Consider the following 21,401-nt stretch of genomic DNA (forward strand, 5'->3'; position numbering starts at 1 on the left):
TCTATGTTTAGATTGGGCTGACTCACATTTTTCAGGGGCTACACAGTCATATTCACACAAGCGGACACAACATTTCTGGTGTCCGGGGCATTGATGATCTTTGGTACAGATGCCGTCGAGTCGTGGAGCTTTCAAACATCTTTCAGGTGGCACGGGACAGGATCCAGGTTTATCTAGAATAGAAGAAACATTGTGTCAGGTTCTGATATCTCTATATAAATAATTAATATCATCTGAATGGTGTCCCTAGAACTAGACAGAAGAACCTAGTACAGACCATGTGGAGAATGGTGGTTCCTGTGTGAGGTTTTTTGCCACCAAAAACAAGTGTATAGATGTGCCCCACCTTTACCTTCTGACCTCTTACTTTGATCTAAACACTTAGATAAATAAATAATTAATATCCTCTGAATTGTGTCCCTAGAAGTGGACATTGAAACCCAGTACGGACCATGTGGAGCCTGGTGGTCCCTGTGTGAGGTTTTTGTACAGATGTGCCCCAAGCTAAACACTCTGACCTCTTACTTTGAGCTAAACACTTACAGATTAAAGTTGGCCACACACAGAGTGAATTTTAGCTGACTCCTTAAGAACCAGCCAAAAATTTGAGCCATGGGTGTCCGTTTGGCACTGCCACAGCCCAACATCCCTCAATCTAACTGATAATATCTAATCACTGTATGGCACATGACAGACTTACTATGGTTGGCTTACCCATGGGTTCCTGGCATTTGTTCACGCAAAACTCACTGCAGCACTTCTGGTGGCCTTCACAGTCCACATCATTCACACAGGCAGTTGTGTTGACAGATTTACAAGCATACCGTATGACGGCACCAGGCGGCCCCACATGAGGACACTGACCACTTTTTTCAACTGGAAAAAACATAAACAAATATTTTGCCTTTAATTAATTAAGCTTGGAATTTAGAAAATATTTGAAACCCAAAAATATTCCTTTAATATGTTGTCACATAGGGGCAGTTAGTCTACTGCCATCTCCCCATCAGAATACCTTATTATCTCTGTATGGCACATGGCAGACCTACCTACGGTTGGCTCACCCACAGGGTCCCGGCATTTGTTGACGCACGACTCGCTGCAGCACTTCTGGTGACCTTCGCAGTCCACATCATTTACACATGCGGTTGTGTTGACAGATGGACATTTATACAGCATAAGGGTACCAGGTGGCCCCACATGAGGACACTGCCCACTTTTTTCAACTGGAAGAAACAGAAACATATTTTTGACAGGAATTCATTCATTGGGCCACATAACTCTAGCTTGGCAGTTTTTGTTTTTTTTTTAAGTCCTGTGGTGTTGTGAAAACTTAAAGTGGACCTTCAGTCATCTTTTCAACTTTCCATCTATTAAATCTTCTGCCCTTGTAGTTGTTTTAACTTTGGATAGTAAAACTTTTTTTCTGCCAGGAAATACCTTATATAGCCCACTTCCTGTTTCTTCTCTGGTCATTGGCCTAGGCTTATGACATCATGCACAGCTCTCTCTCTCACTCTTGTGAGAGTTTGCCAGGAAGGGAGGTGAGATGAGTCATAAGAGCGCCAATGAAAGCTGCAGGGCTGCAGAGCTGGAGGTGTGCCTCTGTGTGTCTGTGAAAATCAAGGAAGTGAACAAGCAGCAGCTTCAGCTGCCCACAGTTAAAATGACTGCAGCCAGACTCAGTGGAGGGAGATTTCTGCAGGAGATTTGGCAAGTACAGAATCACAGTATATATAAAATAACATGCAAAGTGGTTGGAGGGAAGCTGCAGAATGGCAAAGATGTTTTTATTACAAATTATGTGAGCAGACTGAAGTTCCTCTTTAACATCCGGTGCACACAAAAAGTGAGAACACAAAAAAGTGCACAGGGTGTACACATGGTCCTCCTCCGAAGAGAAAGGACCCTTACCCTGATCCCCCAGGATGCAAGGCTCCTGACAAGGACGGGGTACTCACTGGCCCACCTGGCCGAAACCAGGTGGACTCCATTCTCTGAGAGGCCTGCCAAAACAGACCAACCAAGTACTAGGTGGGGCTCCCCCAAAGGGAGGCAGGACCAGAGCAGAGACATTTTAGCTATGTCTAAGGGGATAATTATTGCCAATGTCCACAAGTGTAAATAGCATTCTTCCCACTGATGTATTATGAGTTGTAGCTATAGTAGGTTTTAGCAGGGGTACCCCTGAGATTGGAAAGTTATTTCAAGGGTTCCTCTGTGTTGAAAAGGTTGAGGAAGGCTGGACTAGAGACACATTACATGAGACTAGGGATGTACCGATATATTGGCTGCTGAAAATCATCGTCTAATAATAGGGTTATCAGTGTTTTGCCGATAGAAAAAAAAAGGTGCTGATAATTTTTGGCTGAAAATAGGGTTGTTGTTGCCGATAATGGCCGAAAAATAAATTCATATTCATTTAAAATTATGATATTAATTAAAAAGTCAAATATAATAGTTCTATATAAAAAATATACACTACATTACCAAAAGTATTGGTATAGCTGCAAAGGGTGGGCTTACTCAATATTGAACCTTATGGACTAAGACTGGGATGCCATTAAAGTTCATGGGCGTGTAAAGGCAGCCGTCCCAATACTGTTGGTAATATAGGGTACATATTTTTTTTTAAAACTGTCCTTTTCGGCAAAGTACATCCTGAATTTTTTGGTGCAACACTACACGAGACCGCTAGAAATCACTGCTATTACAGTCCATAACAAATCAATGCTTCCCTATTTGTGTTCTGTACAGCCCCCCATTTGTGCCACATTTGATATTTCTCTCAGTAACGTCCATTATAAAAGATCAGAGGTGGAAAAACATAAGTGAAAAGGGATGGGTAGCACAGAAAGAAGTACAATAGTGGGAAGAAAAACAAGCCCCTTACCTTAAGGCGACCAGATTTTTAAAATGAAATCCGGGGACATATTATTTTTTTTTTTTACTAGTAATGGCGGCAATCAGCGACTCTCTGCCTATCGCCGTCCGCCTCACAGGCTGTTATAGGGGTTGTAAACCCTCGTGTTTTTTCATGCATCCTATCCTATCCTATAGATCAGAGCAAAATGAGGGACACATGAAGGGGAAAGAGGGACAGAGGGACATTGCTCCAAATCAGGGACAGTCCCTCAAAATCAGGGACAGTTGGGAGCTATGGCCAGATCCATCGAAAGTCTGTAGGTGGATTAAGTGAGCTTATTTTAGCAATTATTAGGGTATAACTAAAACTCAAACCTTCTTTTTTTTTTTATTTAGTTTTTGGATAGAGTAGGGAAGGAGTAAAACCCCTGTCATCATCAGCTTATCTACGATTAAAACAATTTACTCAAAAGGATTTATTTTCTATGTAATCAGCTGATGAGATGTTGTACTTGGATTGCCAGTTGTTTGCTTAACCACTTAAGGACCGGGCCTATTTTTCAGACTCGGTGTTTAAGTTAAGATAATTAAAGTTAAAATAATTTTTTTGGAACCCTCAGACATTATATATATTTTTTCTAACACCCTGGACAATAAAATGGCGGTTGTTGCAATACTTTCTGTCACACTGTATTTGCGCAGCGGTCTTACAAGCGCACTTTTTTTGGAAAAAATACACTTTTTTTGAATTAAAAAATAAGACAAGAATAAAGTTAGCCCAATTTTTTATATTGTGAAAGATAATGTTACGCCGAGTAAACTGATACCCAACATGTTACGCTTCAAAATTTCACCCGCTCGTGGAATGGCGACAAACTTTAACCCTTAAAAATCTCCATCCGCGATGTTTAAAAATTTCTACAGGTTACCAGTTTTGAATTACAGGGGAGGTCTAGGGCAAAAAATTATTGCTCTCGCTCTACCGACCACGGCGATACCTCACATGTGTGGTTTGAACATCGTTTTCATATGCGGGCGCTACTCACGTATGCATTCGCTTCTGCGTGCGAGCTTGTTGGGACGGGCGCTTTAAATTGAAAAAAAAAAATTCTTATTTATTTTAGTTTTTATTTTGACATTGTCTTTTTTTTTTTTTAAAAAGGGTTACTTTTATTCCTATTACAAGGAATGTAAACATCCCTTGTAATAGATAAAAAGCATGACAGGACCTCTTAAATATGAGATCTGGGGTCAAAAAGACTTCAGATCTCATATTTACACTAAAATGTAAAAAAATAAAAAATCTCCTTTAGGAGCACTGGGTGGAAGGGACGTTTGACGTCGCTTTCACTCTCCAATGCTATGGAGCCGAGCGGGGGCCATCTTCCCCTTACTCGGCATCTAGGCAGTGAGGGGAGCGAACGCGATCGTCTCCGCCGCTAATTCTCCGGTAAGCGGATAAGACGACCGGAACGCGGCGGGAGGGGTAATTTTACCTCTCCCGCCTCCGATAAAAGTGATCTCGCGGCAAATCCGCTGCAGAGACCACTTTTATCTCAAAGATGCCGTTCCCGAAAATACCGGGGTTATGGCAGCTAGCTGCTGCCATAACAATAGTATTTAGCGTCAAAGTACTGACGTACGGGTAAGGCGATTTGCGCAAAGTGGTTAAAGGATTGTGAGCTCCTTTGCGGTAACAATAAGGATTATGCCCCGTACACACGATCGGACTTTCCAACGTAAAAAATGTGCGATCAGAGCTTGTTGTCGGAAATTCCGACCGTGTGTAGGTTCCATCGGACAGTTTCCATCGGAATTCCCGTCGCGCAAAATTTGAGATCTGGTTCTCAAATTTTCCAACAACAAAATCCATTTGCGCAAATTCCGAGTGTGTGTACACAATTCCGACGCACAAAGTGCCACGCATGCTCGGAATCAAGCAGAAGAGCCGCACTGGCTATTGAACTTCATTTTTCTGGGCTTGTCGTATGTGTTGTACGTCACCGCGTTCTTGAAGTTTGGAATTTCCGACAACATTTGTGTGACCCTGTGTATGCAAGACAAGTTTGAGCCAACATCCTTCAGAAAAAAAAAATGGGATTTTGTTGTCGGAAAGTCCGATCAATGTCCGATCGTGTGTAGGGGGCATTAGAGTGTAACGAAACAAGAGAACAGAGATGTCATATACTGAAGCTTACCAGTCCTCAGATGTGGCGGCTGCATTTGTTTTCTTTTCAGGCTTTTTTCACCTGGTGATCCTACCAATAACACGCTTCTTGTCCTGGGGTGATAACGCTCACTTACTGTGTTGTATGTATGGAGGAGCAGCATTGTCACCCTAGGACAGGCGTCATCTCCACTAAATAGCGGAGGATGGGTTTTGTATCACACAGAGGCGAACTGGAGACATTGTAATTGATAACAGTTCACAAAGGCAGAGATCACAGTAAGTTATCAGCTGACGAGTTCTGGCAGGATCAACAGGTACTTTTATGCCTCTGTAATAAGAGATACAATGTAACAATTCTAGAAGTCACCAATGGGAATTACCAAATAAATGTAACCAATGCTTCTCTATAATTGTTATATCTTTTGTTACAAAGATGTATGCACTGTATTTCCTATTCTCCTCAGCTCCATCTAGTGGCCATAATGCAGTATTGAATCACTGTCTATAATGAAAGAGTATTCATTCAGAAGTGAAAAAAAAGTCTAAGGCCGGGTTCACATATGTGCAACCCTGGGTTTCGTGCCTTGGGTGCTTGTCTGTTCACCGGTTCAGGTGCAATGCAACCAGACCCAAAGACACACAGGACCCTTTTGCAGTCCGGACCAAGGCCGCCACGGACCCATGGTAAATAGACCCCTGTATATCTCTTGTTTAATAAAAAATCTTTCCTGCCTGCAAAGATTGTTAATTCTGGGCAAAGTTCCACTTTAAGAACTTCAAATAGAGCCAACGTGTTTTAGGGAAAGGCCTCCTCCTTCTTCAGGGCTTACAGTATAGCTAAAGGTTATACTTCAACTTAACTTAACCAACCCTAACAGGTTTTTATTGCTGTCTATCCATCAGGGAGGTTCACCCTCTCTATTTTTATATTCACCATTATTACTGAGAGCAAAAGTGAATGGAAATTCCAAATGTTCGGTTATCATCAGAACAGGAATACAGTGGAAATCTTCTAATGGGGACACTAGTTCTGGTGACAACCAGGGCTTCCCTCACTTTGGAGGGATTCCCTCTCACTCCTTGTTTTGGCTATGGCACAGGAAGTGAGGGGAAGTCTCCCCGATGAAATTCAGGCAAAATTTGCCTTTAGTTCTACTTCAAGCATATCGTTAGTGATTATAATGGGTCGAAATTCGCTAGATTTAGACTTAGGTTTCAGATTTTAGGCTGCATTTGGTAGGCAGAAAATAACCATAACAGACAAGAAGAATGGTTTGGGGATAGGTCTCCAGAACGAGAAATGGAGGATGGGGTAAGGCTCAAATGGGTTAACCCTCTCCAGCTTAATCCAAAATTAGTTGAACATTTCTGGCTGGATGGAAGCCGGGATCACTTTAACCGCTTAAGGACCGCCTCACGCCGATTTACGTCGGCAAGGTGGCATGGGCAGGCAGAATCACGTACATATACGTGATCTGCCTCCCGCAGGCGGAGGGTCCGATCGGACCCCCCCGGTGCCCGAGGCGGTCCTCTTCTGACCAGCGGCGATCAGAGATGAGGGGGAGACCATCCGTTCGTGGCCCCCCTCGCGATCGCCGCCGGCCAATCAAATCATTCCTTTGCTGCTGTATGCTAAACAGCAGCAAAGGAAATTATGTCATCTCTCCTCGGCTCGGTATTTTCCGCTCTGGTGCTGAGGAGAGAAGACTTCAATGTGAGGGTAAAACACTACACACACAGTAGAACACGCCATGCACACAAAACAACCCCCTTTACCCCCCGATCCCCCCCGATCCCCCCCCAATCCCCCCTCCCCCCCCCCCGTCACACTGACACCAAGCAGTTTATTTATTTTTTTTTTTTTTTTTTCTGATTACTGCATGGTGTCAGTTTGTGTCAGTTTGTGACTGTGTTAGGGCAGTTACTGTTAGCCTCCTTTAGGTCTAGGGTACCCCCCTAACCCCCCCTAATAAAGTTTTAACCCCTTGATCACAGCTCAGCGAAGCTGGCCCCCCTACAATCAGCACAAATAAAAACTCAAGTGTGTTTCTTTAGTGCTACGTTTGTGCTGTTTTGTGCCGTAAAAATTTACATTTGTGCTGCTTTTATTTTTAAGATATTAGCAATTGTTTTTTCCAGACTGTGACATCACCTAGCCCCCCTACAACACCCAAATGACACAAAACTGGTCTTGTTGGTTAGTGCTACGTTTGTGCTGTTTTGTGCTGCTAAAAATTCCGTTCTATCTTTTATCGTTTTTGCGTTATTAATGATTTATTAAAGGTCACCAATGGTCAGTCAGCCCCCCTACAACGCCCAAATGACACGAAACTGGTCTCGTTGGTTAGTGCTACGTTTGTGCTGTTTTGTGCTGCTAAAAATTCCGTTCTATCTTTTATCGTTTTTGCGTTATTAATGATTTATTAAAGGTCACCAAAGGTCAGTCAGCCCCCCTACAATGCCCAAATGACGCAAAACTGGTCTCGTTGGTTAGTGCTACGTTTGTGCTGTTTTGTGCTGCTAACATTTCCGTTCTATCTTTTATCGTTTTTTCGTTATTAATGATTTATTAAAGGTCACCAAAGGTCAGTCAGCCCCCCTACAACGCCCAAATGACACGAAACTGGTCTCGTTGGTTAGTGCTACGTTTGTGCTGGTTTGTGCTGCTAAAATTTTTATTTGTGCTGTTATGGTTTTTAAGTTATAACAGTTTATTTTTTTTTTCAAACCCCACTCACTTTGCCCACCCTACAATCAGCACAAATAAAAACTCAAGTGTGTTTCTTTAGTGCTACATTTGTGCTGTTTTGTGCTGCTAAAATTTCCGTTCTACCTTTTATCGTTTTCGCGTTATTAATGATTTATTAAAGGTCACCAAAGGTCAGTCAGCCCCCCTACAACACCCAAATGACACAAAACTGGTCTCGTTGGTTAATGCCTCATTTGTGCTGGTTTGTGCTGCTAAAATTTTTATTTGTGCTGTTATGGTTTTTTAGTTATAACAGCTTGTTTTTATATTTGTGCTTTTTTGTGTCATAATAATAAAAATTCGTGCTGCTTTTATTTTTAAGATAATAGCAATTTGTTTTTTCCAGATGATGACATCACCCCGCTCTCCTGTCACATACCTGGTTAGTGAGCTCCTGGTTAGAAAGCAGCCATGGGAGCAGAGTGAGGTATGAGTGCCTGTGATCAGTCCAGTAGACTGCATGGTGGAAGCAGTCAGCATGTGGATGTGGCGGCAGAACCAGCTGGTGGCAGATGAGCTGGCACTGAGCTTGGCTGGTGGCAGACTGTGGGTAAGCAGCTGGAAGCAGGAGACAGATGAGACCTTGCTGGGCTGAAGAGCTGTAGCAGGCTGGATGAGCAGGATGCAGGGTCAGATGAGCCGGATCCATAATGGTCAGGCAGATCAGGCATAGACGGCACACAACAGGATAATCGGGTCACAAACCAAGTCAGCAACAGGAGGTAGATCAGGCAAGAAGAGAAGGCAGAAGCAGAATGCAGAGACAAGCCAAGGTCAGGACAGGTAGCAGTCAAACGGAGGTCAGGAGCAAGCTGGGTTAGGATCAGAGGTCAAACACAGGAATCAGGAATGAACACTCAGAAGCGGCACACCAAATTGCAGCCTGTTTAAATAGTCTGTCTGGTGCCAGCATTGGTGACAGGCTCACGCTCATCTGCCCAGCCAGTTGCCAGTCTGCGCATGCGCATATGTATGTACAGGGAGACATCATTTGTGCTATGCGAAAGCCTTCCCTGACACCCCCTACAGCAGCCAAACAAAATGAAAACAGGCTGGTTGGTTAGTGCCACGTTTGTGTTGATTTGTGCCTATTTACTTTCCATTCTGTGACGGCGTCTCTTCGTCTGACGGCTCTTAAATAACTGGGTGGCCCCGCCCCCTCTGACGCACAGGACATGACGGGACTTCCCTGTGGCATTCCCCGTGACGTCACAGGGAAGTCCCGTCAAGTCACCGTGCGTCAGAGGGGGGCGGGGTCACCGGGTGGCCCCGCCCCCCGTTATTTAAGAGCCGTCAGACGAAGAGACGCCGTCACACAGCAGGAGCCTCCCTTCATGACAGCATGGGTGCGGAGCGGCCCGGAGAAGAAAATGAAGAAGAGAAGAAGAGAAGAAGGAAGGAGAGAAGAGGATGAAGAAGAAGATGAAGAGAAGAGCGGGAGCCTCCCCTCATGCCATCGGTGCGGAGCGGCCCGAGGAGAAGAAGATAGAAGACGCCGCGGAGGAGATGCTGGACGAGAACGCTGGAGGAAGAACCAGAAGAGCCAGAAGAACCAGAAGAACCAGAAGAAGATGAAGGAAGAAAGAAGAAGCATTTAAATAAAGGAATTGTCAAAAACTGTCTCTTGTCATTTTTAACATTTTTGACAGTTTTTTAGTGAAATGGTAGGGGTAAGTACCCCCTTACCATTTCACACAGGGGGGGGCCGGGATCTGGGGGTCCCCTTGTTAAAGGGGGCTTCCAGATTCCGATAAGCCCCCCACCTGCAGACCCCCACAACCACCGGCCAGGGTTGTGGGGATGAGGCCCTTGTCCTCATCAACATGGGGGCAAGGTGTTTTGGGGGGCTACCCCAAAGCACCCTCCCAATGTTGAGGGCATGTGGCCTGGTACGGTTCAGGGGGGGGGGCCGCACTCTCGTCCCCCCTCTTTTCCTGCGGCCTTTGTTTTTGTTTTTGTTTTTTTTGGCGCGGGGTTCCCCTTAAAATCCATACCAGACCTGAAGGGTCTGGTATGGAATTTAGGGGGAACCCCACGTCATTTTTTTTTTAAATTTTGGCCGGGGTTCCCCTTAATATCCATACCAGACCTAAAGGGCCTGGTATGGAATTTAGGGGGACTCCCACGTCATTTTTTTTTTTTAATTTTGGTTCGGGATTTCCCTGTGGGGAATTCCCATGCCGTTTTTATCAATGAACTTCTATGTGTATTGTCGGCAATGCAATAGCCGCGGGTAGTTTTAAATGGCTTTTTTTCCTTCGAAGCGTCATTTTGCTGTCAGACTGTTCTAAACACAGGAAACATGCGCCCCTTTACAGACATACTATAGACACCCCCCAGGTACGAAATTTAAAGGGATATTACACTCTTATTGTTTGACTTTAAGCATTATTAAAATCACTGCTCCTGAAAAAACGTTTTTAAAACTTTTTTTTGCATTGATCCATGTCCCCTGGGGCAGGACCCGGGTCCCCAAACACTTTTTATGACAATAACTTGCATATAAGCCTTTAAAATTAGCACTTTTGATTATTCATGTTCATGTCCCATAGACTTTAACGGTGTTCGCGTGTTCGAGCGAACTTTTTTCCTGTTCGCATGTTCTGGTGCGAACCGAACAGGGGGGTGTTCGGCTCATCCCTACTCCTGACCTCCGTTTGACTGCTACCAGCCCTGACCTTGGCTTGTCTCTGGATTCTGCTTCTGCCTTCTCTTCTTGCCTGATCTACCTCCTGTTGCTGACTTGGTTTGTGACCCGACTATCCTGTTGTGTGCCGTCTATGCCTGATCTGCCTGGCCATTATGGACCCGGCTCATCTGACCCTGCATCCTGCTCATCCAGCCTGCTACAGCTCTTCAGCCCAGCAAGGTCTCATCTGTCTCCTGCTTCCAGCTGCTTACCCACAGTCTGCCACCAGCCAAGCTCAGTGCCAGCTCATCTGCCACCAGCTGGTTCTGCCGCCACATCCACCTGCTGACTGCTGCCACCACGCAGTCTACTGGACTGATCACAGGCACTCATACCTCACTGTGCTCCCATGACTGCTTTCTAACCAGGAGCTCACTAACCAGGTACGTGACAGGAGAGCGGGGTGATGTCATCATCTGGAAAAAAACAAATTGCTATTATCTTAAAAAAAAGCAGCACAAATTTTTATTATTATGACACAAAAAAGCACAAATATAAAAACAAGCTGTTATAACTAAAAAAACATAACAGCACAAATAAAAATTTTAGCAGCACAAACCAGCACAAATGAGGCATTAACCAACGAGACCAGTTTTGTGTCATTTGGGTGTAGTAGGGGGGCTGAGTGACCTTTGGTGACCTTTAATAAATCATTAATAATGCAAAAACGATAAAAGGTAGGACATAAATTTTAGCAGCACAAATGTAGCACTAAAGAAACACACTTGAGTTTTTATTTGTGCTGATTGTAGGGTGGGCAAAGTGAGTGGGGTTTGAAAAAAAAAACTGTTATAACTTAAAAACCATAACAGCACAAATAAAAATTTTAGCAGCACAAACCAGCACAAACGTAGCACTAACCAACGAGACCAGTTTCGTGTCATTTGGGCATTGTTGGGGGGCTGACTGACCTTTGGTGACCTTTAATAAATCATTAATAACGAGAAAACGATAAAAGATAGAACGGAAATTTTAGCAGCACAAAACAGCACAAACATAGCACTAACCAACGAGACCAGTTTTGTGTCATTTGGGCATTATAGGGGGGCTGAGTGACCTTTGGTGACCTTTAATAAATCATTAATAACGCAAAAACGATAAAAGATAGAACGGAAATGTTAGCAGCACAAAACAGCACAAACGTAGCACTAACCAACGAGACCAGTTTTGTGTCATTTGGGCGTTGTAGGGGGGCTGACTGACCTTTGGTGACCTTTAATAAATCATTAATAACGCAAAAACGATAAAAGGTAGAAAGGAAATTTTAGTAGCACAAAACAGCACAAATGTAGCACTAAAGAAACACACTTGAGTTTTTATTTGTGCTGATTGTAGGGTGGGCAAAGTGAGTGGGGTTTGAAAAAAAAAAAAAACTGTTATAACTTAAAAACCATAACAGCACAAATAAAAATTTTAGCAGCACAAACGTAGCACTAACCAACGAGACCAGTTTCGTGTCATTTGGGTGTTGTAGGGGGGCTGACTGACCTTTGGTGACCGTTAATAAATCATTAATAACACGAAAATGATAAAAGATAGAACGGAAATTTTAGCAGCACAAAACAGCACAAACGTAGCACTAACCAACGAGACCAGTTTTGTGTCATTTGGGCATTATAGGGGGGCTGAGTGACCTTTGGTGACCTTTAATAAATCATTAATAACGCAAAAACGATAATAGATAGAACGGAAATGTTAGCAGCACAAAACAGCACAAACGTAGCACTAACCAACGAGACCAGTTTTGTGTCATTTGGGCGTTGTAGGGGGGCTGACTGACCTTTGGTGACCTTTAATAAATCATTAATAACGCAAAAACGATAAAAGATAGAACAGAATTTTTAGCAGCACAAAACAGCACAAACGTAGCACTAACCAACGAGACCAGTTTTGTGTCATTTGGGTGTTGTAGGGGGGCTGACTGACCATTGGTGACCTTTAATAAATCATTAATAACGCAAAAACGATAACAGGTAGAACGGAAATTTTAGCAGCACAAAACAGCACAAATGTAGCACTAAAGAAACACACTTGAGTTTTTATTTGTGCTGATTGTAGGGTGGGCAAAGTGAGTGGGGTTTGAAAAAAAAAAAAAACTGTTATAACTTAAAAACCATAACAGCACAAATAAAAATTTTAGCAGCACAAACCAGCACAAACGTAGCACTAACCAACGAGACCAGTTTCGTGTCATTTGGGCGTTGTAGGGGGGCTGACTGACCTTTGGTGACCTTTAATAAATCATTAATAACGCAAAAACGATAAAAGATAGAACGGAAATGTTAGCAGCACAAAACAGCACAAACGTAGCACTAACCAACGAGACCAGTTTTGTGTCATTTGGGCGTTGTAGGGGGGCTGACTGACCTTTGGTGACCTTTAATAAATCATTAATAACGCAAAAACGATAAAAGATAGAATGGAATTTTTAGCAGCACAAAACAGCACAAACGTAGCACTAACCAACAAGACCAGTTTTGTGTCATTTGGGCGTTGTAGGGGGGCTAGGTGATGTCATAGTCTGGAAAAAACAATTGCTAATATCTTAAAAATAAAAGCAGCACAAATGTAAATTTTTACGGCACAAAACAGCACAAACGTAGCACTAAAGAAACACACTTGAGTTTTTATTTGTGCTGATTGTAGGGGGGTCAGCTTCGCTGAGCTCTTGATCACCCCTGTCGCCAGTTTTGTTAAGCGATCATTTTTCTGATCGCTGTATTAGTGTCACAGGTGACGCTAGTTAGGGAGGTAAATATTTAGGTTTGCCGTCAGCGTTTTATAGCGTCAGGGACCCCCATATACTACCTAATTAATATTTTAACCCCTTAATTGCCCCCTAGTTAACCCTTTCACCACTGATCACCGTGTAACTGTTAAGGGTGACGCTGGTTAGTTTGTTTATTTTTTATAGTGTCAGGGCACCCGCCGTTTATTACCGAATAAAGGTTTAGCCCCTGATCGCCCGGCAGTGATATGCGTCACCCCAGGCAGCGTCAGGTTAGCACCAGTACCGCTAACACCCACGCACGCAGCATACGCCTCCCTTAGTGGTATAGTATCTGAACGCATCAATATCTGATCCGATCAGATCTATACTAGCGTCCCCAGCAGTTTAGGGTTCCCAAAAACGCAGTGTTAGCGGGATCAGCCCAGATACCTGCTAGCACCTGCGTTTTGCCCCTCCGCCCAGCCCAGCCCAGCCCACCCAAGTGCAGTATCGATCGATCACTGTCACTTACAAAACACTACACGCATAACTGCAGCGTTCGCAGAGTCAGGCCGGATCCCTGCGATCGCTAACAGTTTTTTTTGGTAGCGTTTTGGTGAACTGGCAAGCACCAGCAGGCTAGTACATCCCGGTCGTAGTCAAACCAGCACTGTAGTAACACTTGGTGACGTGGCGAGTCCCATAAGTACAGTTCAAGCTGGTGAGGTGGCAAGCACAAGTAGTGTCCCGCTGCCACCAAGAAGAAGACAAACACAGGCCCGTCGTGCCCATAGTGCCCTTCCTGCTGCATTCGCCAATCCTAATTGGGAACCCACCGCTTCTGCAGCGCCCGTACTTCCCCCATTCACATCCCCAACCAAATGCAGTCGGCTGCATGAGAGGCATTTTTCTTTATGTCCTCCCGAGTACCCCTACCCAACACCACAAGCTATTTGCTGAGAGGTATAGTGAGTATTTTGCAGACCTCACTTTTTGTCACAAAGTTTTGAAAATTGAAAAAAGAAAAAAAAAAAGTTTTTTCTTGTCTTTCTTCATTTTCAAAAACAAATGAGAGCTGCAAAATACTCACCATGACTCTCAGCAAATAGCTTGGGGTGTCTACTTTCCAAAATAGGGTCATTTGGGGGGGGGTTTGTGCCACCTGGGCATTCCATGGCCTCCGAAACTGTGATAGGCAGTGAAGAGTGAAATCAAAAATTTACACCCTTAAAAATCCTGAAGGCGGTGATTGGTTTTCAGGGCCCCGTACGCGGCTAGGCTCCCAAAAAGTCCCACACATGTGGTATCCCCGTACTCAGGAGAAGCAGCTAAATGTATTTTGGGGTGCAATTCCACATATGCCCATGGCCTGTGTGAGCAATATATCATTTAGTGACAACTTTTTGTAAATATTTTTTTTTTTTTTTGTCATTATTCAATCACTTGGGACAAAAAAAATAAATATTCAATGGACTCAACATGCCTCTCAGCAAATAGCTTGGGGTGTCTACTTTCCAAAATGGGGTCATTTGGGGGGTTTTGTGCCATCTTGGCATTTTATGGCCTTCAAAACTGTGATAGGTAGTGAGGAGTGAAATCAAAAATTTACGCCCTTAGAAATCCTGAAGGCGGTGCTTGGTTTTCGGGGTCCCGTACGCGGCTAAGCTCCCAAAAAGTCCCACACATGTGGTATCCCCATACTCAGGAGAAGCAGCTGAATGTATTTTGGGGTGCAATTCCACACAGCAATATATCATTTAGTGACAACTTTTTGTAAATATTTTTTTTTTTTGTCATTATTCAATCACTTGGGACAAAAAATATAAATATTCAATGGGCTCAACATGCCTATCAGCAATTTCCTTGGGGTGTCTACTTTCCAAAAAGGGGTCATTTGGGGGGGGTTTGTACTGCCCTGCCATTTTAGCACCTCAAGAAATGACATAGGCAGTCATAAACTAAAAGCTGTGTAAATTACAGAAAATGTACCCTAGTTTGTAGACGCTATAACTTTTGCGCAAACCAATAAATTTACGCTCATTGACTTTTGTTTTACCAAAGACATGTGGCCAAATACATTTTGGCCTAAATGTATGACTAAAATTGAGTTTATTGGATTTTTTTTATAACAAACAGTAGAAAATATCATTTTTTTTCAAAATTTTTGGTCTTTTTCCATTTATAGCGCAAAAAATAAAAACGGCAGAGGTGATAAAATACCATCAAAAGAAAGCTCTCTTTGTGGGAAGAAAAGGATGCAAATTTCGTACAGCATTGCATGACCGCGCAATTAGCAGTTAAAGCGATGCAGTGCCAAATTGGAAAAAGTCCTCTGGTCCTTAGGCAGCATAATGGTCCGGGGCTGAAGTGGTTAAGAAAAGTTGCAAATCATATAAAATGATGACCACTAAAGGGGGGATTTAGATATGGAACAGCAAGCAAATAGGGAATGCTTTCTGCAAACAAGACCCATGGAACATGTATCCTCCCTGGAATTCTACTTTAGTTCCTCTGTGTTAGATTCCGGTAACTCACGTTTTTCAGGCTCTATGCACGCATATTCACACTCGCGGACACAACACTTCTGGTGTCCGGGACATTGTTGGTCTTTGGTACAGATGCCGTCGAGTCGTGGGGCTTTAAAACATCTTTCAGGCGGCACTGGACAGGATCCGGGTTTATCTAGGATGGAAGAAACATTGTGCCAGGTTCTGATATCTCTATTTAAATATTAATATCACATGGTGCCAACTTAGGTTCCCACAGCAGTACCACCTATTTGGTAACATTTGATAACATTTACTATGAAAGAGAAACAACCTACTTTCAAGAGTGAGAGGGCCATCTATGTTTCCATAGCAGTTCTCATTATTGGGTCAGATCACTAGTGTTAATTTCGTCAACGAAAACATTTTCATCAATATTTTCATCAGTGGCCTTTTTACAGTAGCGAAAACGAAACAAAAAGTACACCACGTTTTTCTCCACTGACGAAAACTATGACGAAAATCAATTCCGGTAACGGACGAAAACGAAACGAAAATGTGAGGGAGGGACATTTACCTTTTGTGAACTTCTGGTTTCCACAGAGCTCCATGCTTAAAAGTTAGCACTGTGCAGAATCACAGGCCTCCTCAAACAACCGTCCAGAGCAGCACTGTGCATTACAGGCCTCCCAATGAGAGTCCCCAGACTCATGACCATCCAGAGCACTGTGAGTGTGTACATTACAGGCCTCCCCTCAGACCACTGAGAGTACTGTGTGCATTACAGGCCTCCTCTTACCACCAGCATCTAGAGCACTGAGCATTACAGGTCTGCCGATGAGAGTCCCGACTCATGACCATCCAGAGCAGAGCACTGTGAGTGTGTACATTACAGGCCTCCCCTCAGACTACCGTCCAGAGCACTGTGTGCATTACAGGTCTCCTCTTACCACCGGCATCTAGAGCACTGTGCATTACAGGCCTCCTCTCAGACCACCATCCAGCACTGTGCAGCATTACAGGCCTCTCAGACCACCATCCAGAGCACTGTGCATTACAGGCCTCCTCAGACTACCGTCCAAAGCCCTATGCAGCATACAGGCCTCCTCAGACCATCCAGAGAGGCTAAATCTGTATCTGTGTATCTTTGTTTGAACCTTAATACTATAAATAATAACATACTAGAATTTTTTACTCCAGTAGTATATAATACATTTGGAAATCTTAGAGAAATGCTTAAATAATGCATTACAATTTAACTAAACCCATTATATTTTAGTCAACTAAAATGTACTGCAGATTTAGTCGACTAAATACGATTAAAACTAAAACAATTGCAGATGACTAGAATGGGACTAAAACTAAAATGGAATTTAATCAAAAGACTAAAGCCTCGTACACACGATCGGACTTTGTACAAACTTTCCTGTGGATTTTAGTACAAAGGGCGTTGGCCGTAAACTAATTAAGCATACACACGGCAACTTTCACCAAATCATGTGGTTTTTCAGCTCTTTACTGCCACCCTTTGGTCAACTTCTGTATTGTTGTCTGATCTTTTGCATTGGTTCTGAGCATGCATGTTTGTACTTTCGACTAAAGTCCTATGGACTTGTGTACACACGATAGGATTTTTCACCATAGGACTTTTGTTGCCAGAAAGTTTGTCTGTTTGCACAGCCAACATTTGTCCGATGAAAACCGAAAAAGTTTGTCCGATGGATCGTACACACGGTAGGATGTTGCCTTAAAACAGCTCTATTGTATGTTTGTTGTCAAAAAGTCCTATCGTCTGTATGGGCCTTTAGACTAATAGGCCGTACACACGATAGGATTTTCCGACAACAAATGTTGGATGTGAGGCGTGTATGCTCCATCGGACATTTTTTGTCGGAATTTCCGACAAACAAAATTTGAGAGCTGGTTCTCAAATTTTCCGACAACAAGACTTGTTGTCGGAAATTCCGAGCGTGTGTACACAATTCCGGCGCACAAAGATCCACGCATGCTCGGAATCCAGCAGAAGAGCCGCACTGGCTATTGAACCTAATTTTTCTCGGCTCGTCGTACGTCTTGTACGTCACCACGTTCTTGGCGTTCGGAATTTCCGACAACATTTGTGTGACCGTGCGTATGCAAGACAAGTTTGAGCCAACATCCGTTGGAAAAAAATCCATGGTTTTGTTGTCGGAATGTCCGATCGTGTGTACATAGCATAAGGCTGGGTTCACACCACTCAGGTGCGAATTCCAGCTCCGTTTTCCCTGCGAAGAGAAAAATCAGTTGTTCAGCATTTCACGTCCGTTTTTGATCAGTATCAGGTCAGGATTGCATCAGTATTTTATCCTGTTCACAACGGAACACATCTGCCAATCAGATGCGTGCCCATAGAAGATAATGGGCCTGAATTCGCACCTGAGCCGGACCGCACTGCCTAGAAAACGCACACGTTTTTTGTGCAATGCAAAGTGCGATAGCACCGCAGATATGTGATACTAGCCTCATTAAAATGAATGTATTTTGAAATGTCCTGCGAATTGGATGCGGTATAATGGTGTGAACCCAGTCTTAACCAAAATCGAAATTCGCTTTCAAAATTAACACTGCAGGTTACGTACTATCAAAGATGAACAAATTAATTTCAAGGATGAGGGGGTCACCTAAGTTCCCAAAGCAGTACCCTCTATTTGGTGATTTCACTTACTTTCAAAGTGGAGCAAATTACTTTTTAGAATGAGGGGGTCATTTAAGTTCTCGTAGTAGTACCCCCTCTTTGGTGATATCACTTACTATCAAGAAGGAACAAATTGCTTTTAACAATGAGGACGTTACTTATTTCCCATATCATTACCTCTTTTTCGGTGACCACTTACAATAAAAGAGGAACAAATCACTTTCAAGGACGAAACTCATACACTAACCTATAAACTGCACATAATCCAACACCTCTTTGACTATGTATAATGACCTTTTTAACATCTTCTATCCCTGTTCTATGTGAGATATGGCTGTAAAAACTGACCACATTGTTCAATTTTAAATCTGAAACATTTTCTATTTTTTCAGTACGTCTCACGTGTCTTTCAAATAGGAAATTAGTTGATCAAAGTAAGGTCTTAAAAAATCATCTAACCATTTGAACATAGGTTCTGCAATCGATGTGGTGACTTACATGACCAGGCGTCCAGGGAAATCCAGATCTTTGTGGACCTTAGGCAGAAAGTACTATACAGGTCTACAAGCAGGGGCGGACTGACCATTGAGCGACTCGGGCACTGCCCGAGGGCCCTGGGCCACTAGGGGGCCCCATCAGGGTTGCCAGCCACAGTAAAACCAGGGACAGTATGTATAAATCTGTGTTTTTTTTACATCTGTCTGTGTATACTGTGTGTACATGTATGTGTATACTGTGTGATCGTATACTGTGTGTGTGTGTATACTGTGTGGCCCCATAATCTCTGATTGCCTGGGGGCCCCATGAGTTATCAGTCCGCCCCTGTCTACAAGGCATCTCTGTGAGTAGATCTCCCTCTATCTTTTTATACAAATAACCAATGCCCCAATTATACCTGAAATGGTCTGAAGACAATTCAGAAGGACCAAGTAAATTAGGGGTGAGTGGCCAAAAAAAATAAAAAATCACAGCGTGGAGAAGTAAAAAGCACATTTAGGGCAGGTGACCTGTGGACTGGATCGTCTTTCAATAATGAAAATGTTAATAAGAGCTATCATGGTCAGTCGGTCATTTTTAGTTCTTACCTATATCTTTAGATTTAGTGGTTTCTTTTGAGTTGTCAGCGTAGAGGGCTGTGTAGCACAGGAACAGGATCGGGAGGACGCTGGTCACTGGAGACATGGCCTTTGCTGGAAGAGTCTGTTGATGAAAAATATAAGCTGTGATTTATAGAGTCTCACAATTGGATCCGGGAGGGAGCAGAACATATTGTTTCAAAAAACCAGTCAAACCACTTACAACATCACTTTTTGTTTAAACTTGTTTCAACTCCCCTATCACTCATCACTTGTTATGTAAAATAATTTTCTGACTTCCATTCCGAAAAACAAATATCACTTTTTCTTCTACTTTTCTCCCCATTGAACTGTAGTGGGGGGTAGTTGGAGTTGCCCCTTACGGTGTAGCGACAGGCGGTCAAGCAGGAGGGGCTTCTCTTCTGCCTTCTGATTGGGGAAAGGGCAATGCTGACAAAACAATCATAAACCCACCTACGATAAATGAATGTACTGATCTGTTTGGACTCACTGGGATCGGAATGAGGTGCTGGTGTCACGAATCCTGACTCTGGCCCAGTCATCAGAACCTTCTGATCCTTATAAGAACTTTCTTCACACTTGGCTGGGTACCACCTCCAAAAGGTAATTGGCCAACAGGAAAGAATCCATCATGTCTGTACCCCTATAAATTAACTAGTGTTTGGCTGGGCTCTTGAGTTCTCTTTGCCCAGGATCAATGTTATGAGTTGCCATAGTGCAGCCGCTAGCACCATAACAACCAATGGCTCTGTGATGAGGGACTATGTGGTTTGAGGGCTATGAGGTGGCTGTGTGACTGAGAGGCTCTGTGATGGAGGCTCTGATGTGAAGGGGTGACTGATGTTAGGAGGGGTGTCAGGAACACTATGCCAGCTGTCAGGATAAAACTCGCTGCCTGGCTAATGCGCGTGAGCATAGGCATAGACGTGCACATTTCTATGAGCACAGAAGTCGAAATGCATGCACATGATTGCCTGTACTATGAGCAAAGAAGACAGAGTGCATGTACCTCATTGCCTGCACTATAAGCATAAAAGATGGACTGCATGTACATCATTGCCCACACTATGAGCATGCAAGATGGAGTCCATATACATCATTGCCCACACTATGAACATAGTTAGAAGCAGGGCTTTTTTTCTCAAACAATAGGTGCTGGAACTCAACCACGACCCCCCAAAATTCCTCCCCCCACACACACCCTCCAAATCCAAAGGGGCATTAAATATCAGGATTGCATTACATACAGAGTGCAGAGTTCAAGGGGGTTACACACAGAGTGCAGAGCTGTCAAACTACCAGACTTCTGTGTTTACAAGTGATTGTGGTGAGCAGGCACCAAAGGGTCTGAGCCAGAGGTGGTGGAAGTAAGTTCCACCAAGTTCCCCATGAAAAAAAGCCCTGGTTAGAAGATAGACTGCACGTACATCATTGCCACTTCTGAGCATGCGCAAATGTGCATGCACTTCCACTGTCGTCAAGAGGCCTATTTAAACTTGAACTCTGAACTGGTTCCTCGCTGTGTGGTCTTCAGCCTTGTTTCTGTGATCCAGTTCCTGACATGCATTGTTGATCCCGTTACTGACACGGCCTCCTCTCTGATCTTGTTCTTGGATTACCCTTGCCTGTTCATGTTTGCTGTCAGCTTCTGCTACCCGACCCTGGCCTGGACTACTGACCACGCTTCTGTCCAGTGAATCTGTAACTAGCTGCTTGATTGTTGACAACTTCCACCTGTTTCTGACTCTGATGCTGCTTACATACTGGTGTCCTTCCACTCAGCTGTCACTTATCCAGGTGTGGGACCTGACTCCATCCTCAACTTGACCTGGCTTTTTCACAGTGCATTATCAGCTGTACCTCTGCTCGTCATCTACTAGCGCTCTGCGCCCCCCCAGTTCATGGTCACGGTGTCTACACCTTCATCAAGTCTGTTGTGTGCATTGTCCCAGGCTCAGGTA

At 43.7% G+C, this 21,401-nt stretch overlaps 1 protein-coding gene across 7 annotated transcripts in view; it reads right to left on the bottom strand.

The window, feature by feature from the left end:
* LOC141139029 (uncharacterized) overlaps window positions 1-19,600 on the bottom strand; it is a 73,179-nt gene extending 53,579 nt beyond the window's left edge. For 3 of the 7 annotated variants that reach the window (XM_073624805.1, XM_073624804.1, XM_073624800.1), the window contains exons 1-5: window positions 19,429-19,600; window positions 15,719-15,865; window positions 1,050-1,226; window positions 715-876; window positions 27-173 (exon numbers count right to left, since the gene is read on the bottom strand). In XM_073624805.1, coding sequence (XP_073480906.1) covers window positions 27-173; window positions 715-876; window positions 1,050-1,226; window positions 15,719-15,865; window positions 19,429-19,525 — 730 coding nt within the window. In that variant the 5' untranslated portion in view covers window positions 19,526-19,600. The remainder of the gene's footprint in view (window positions 1-26; window positions 174-714; window positions 877-1,049; window positions 1,227-15,718; window positions 15,866-19,428) is intronic. The other 4 variants (XM_073624806.1, XM_073624803.1, XM_073624801.1 and 1 more) reach the window with 3 other exon arrangements.
* Between the last annotated feature and the right edge of the window lie 1,801 nt (window positions 19,601-21,401).

This window comes from Aquarana catesbeiana, linkage group LG04 (genome assembly GCF_042186555.1).
Source record: "Aquarana catesbeiana isolate 2022-GZ linkage group LG04, ASM4218655v1, whole genome shotgun sequence".
In the NCBI taxonomy this organism is placed as follows: domain Eukaryota; kingdom Metazoa; phylum Chordata; class Amphibia; order Anura; family Ranidae; genus Aquarana; species Aquarana catesbeiana.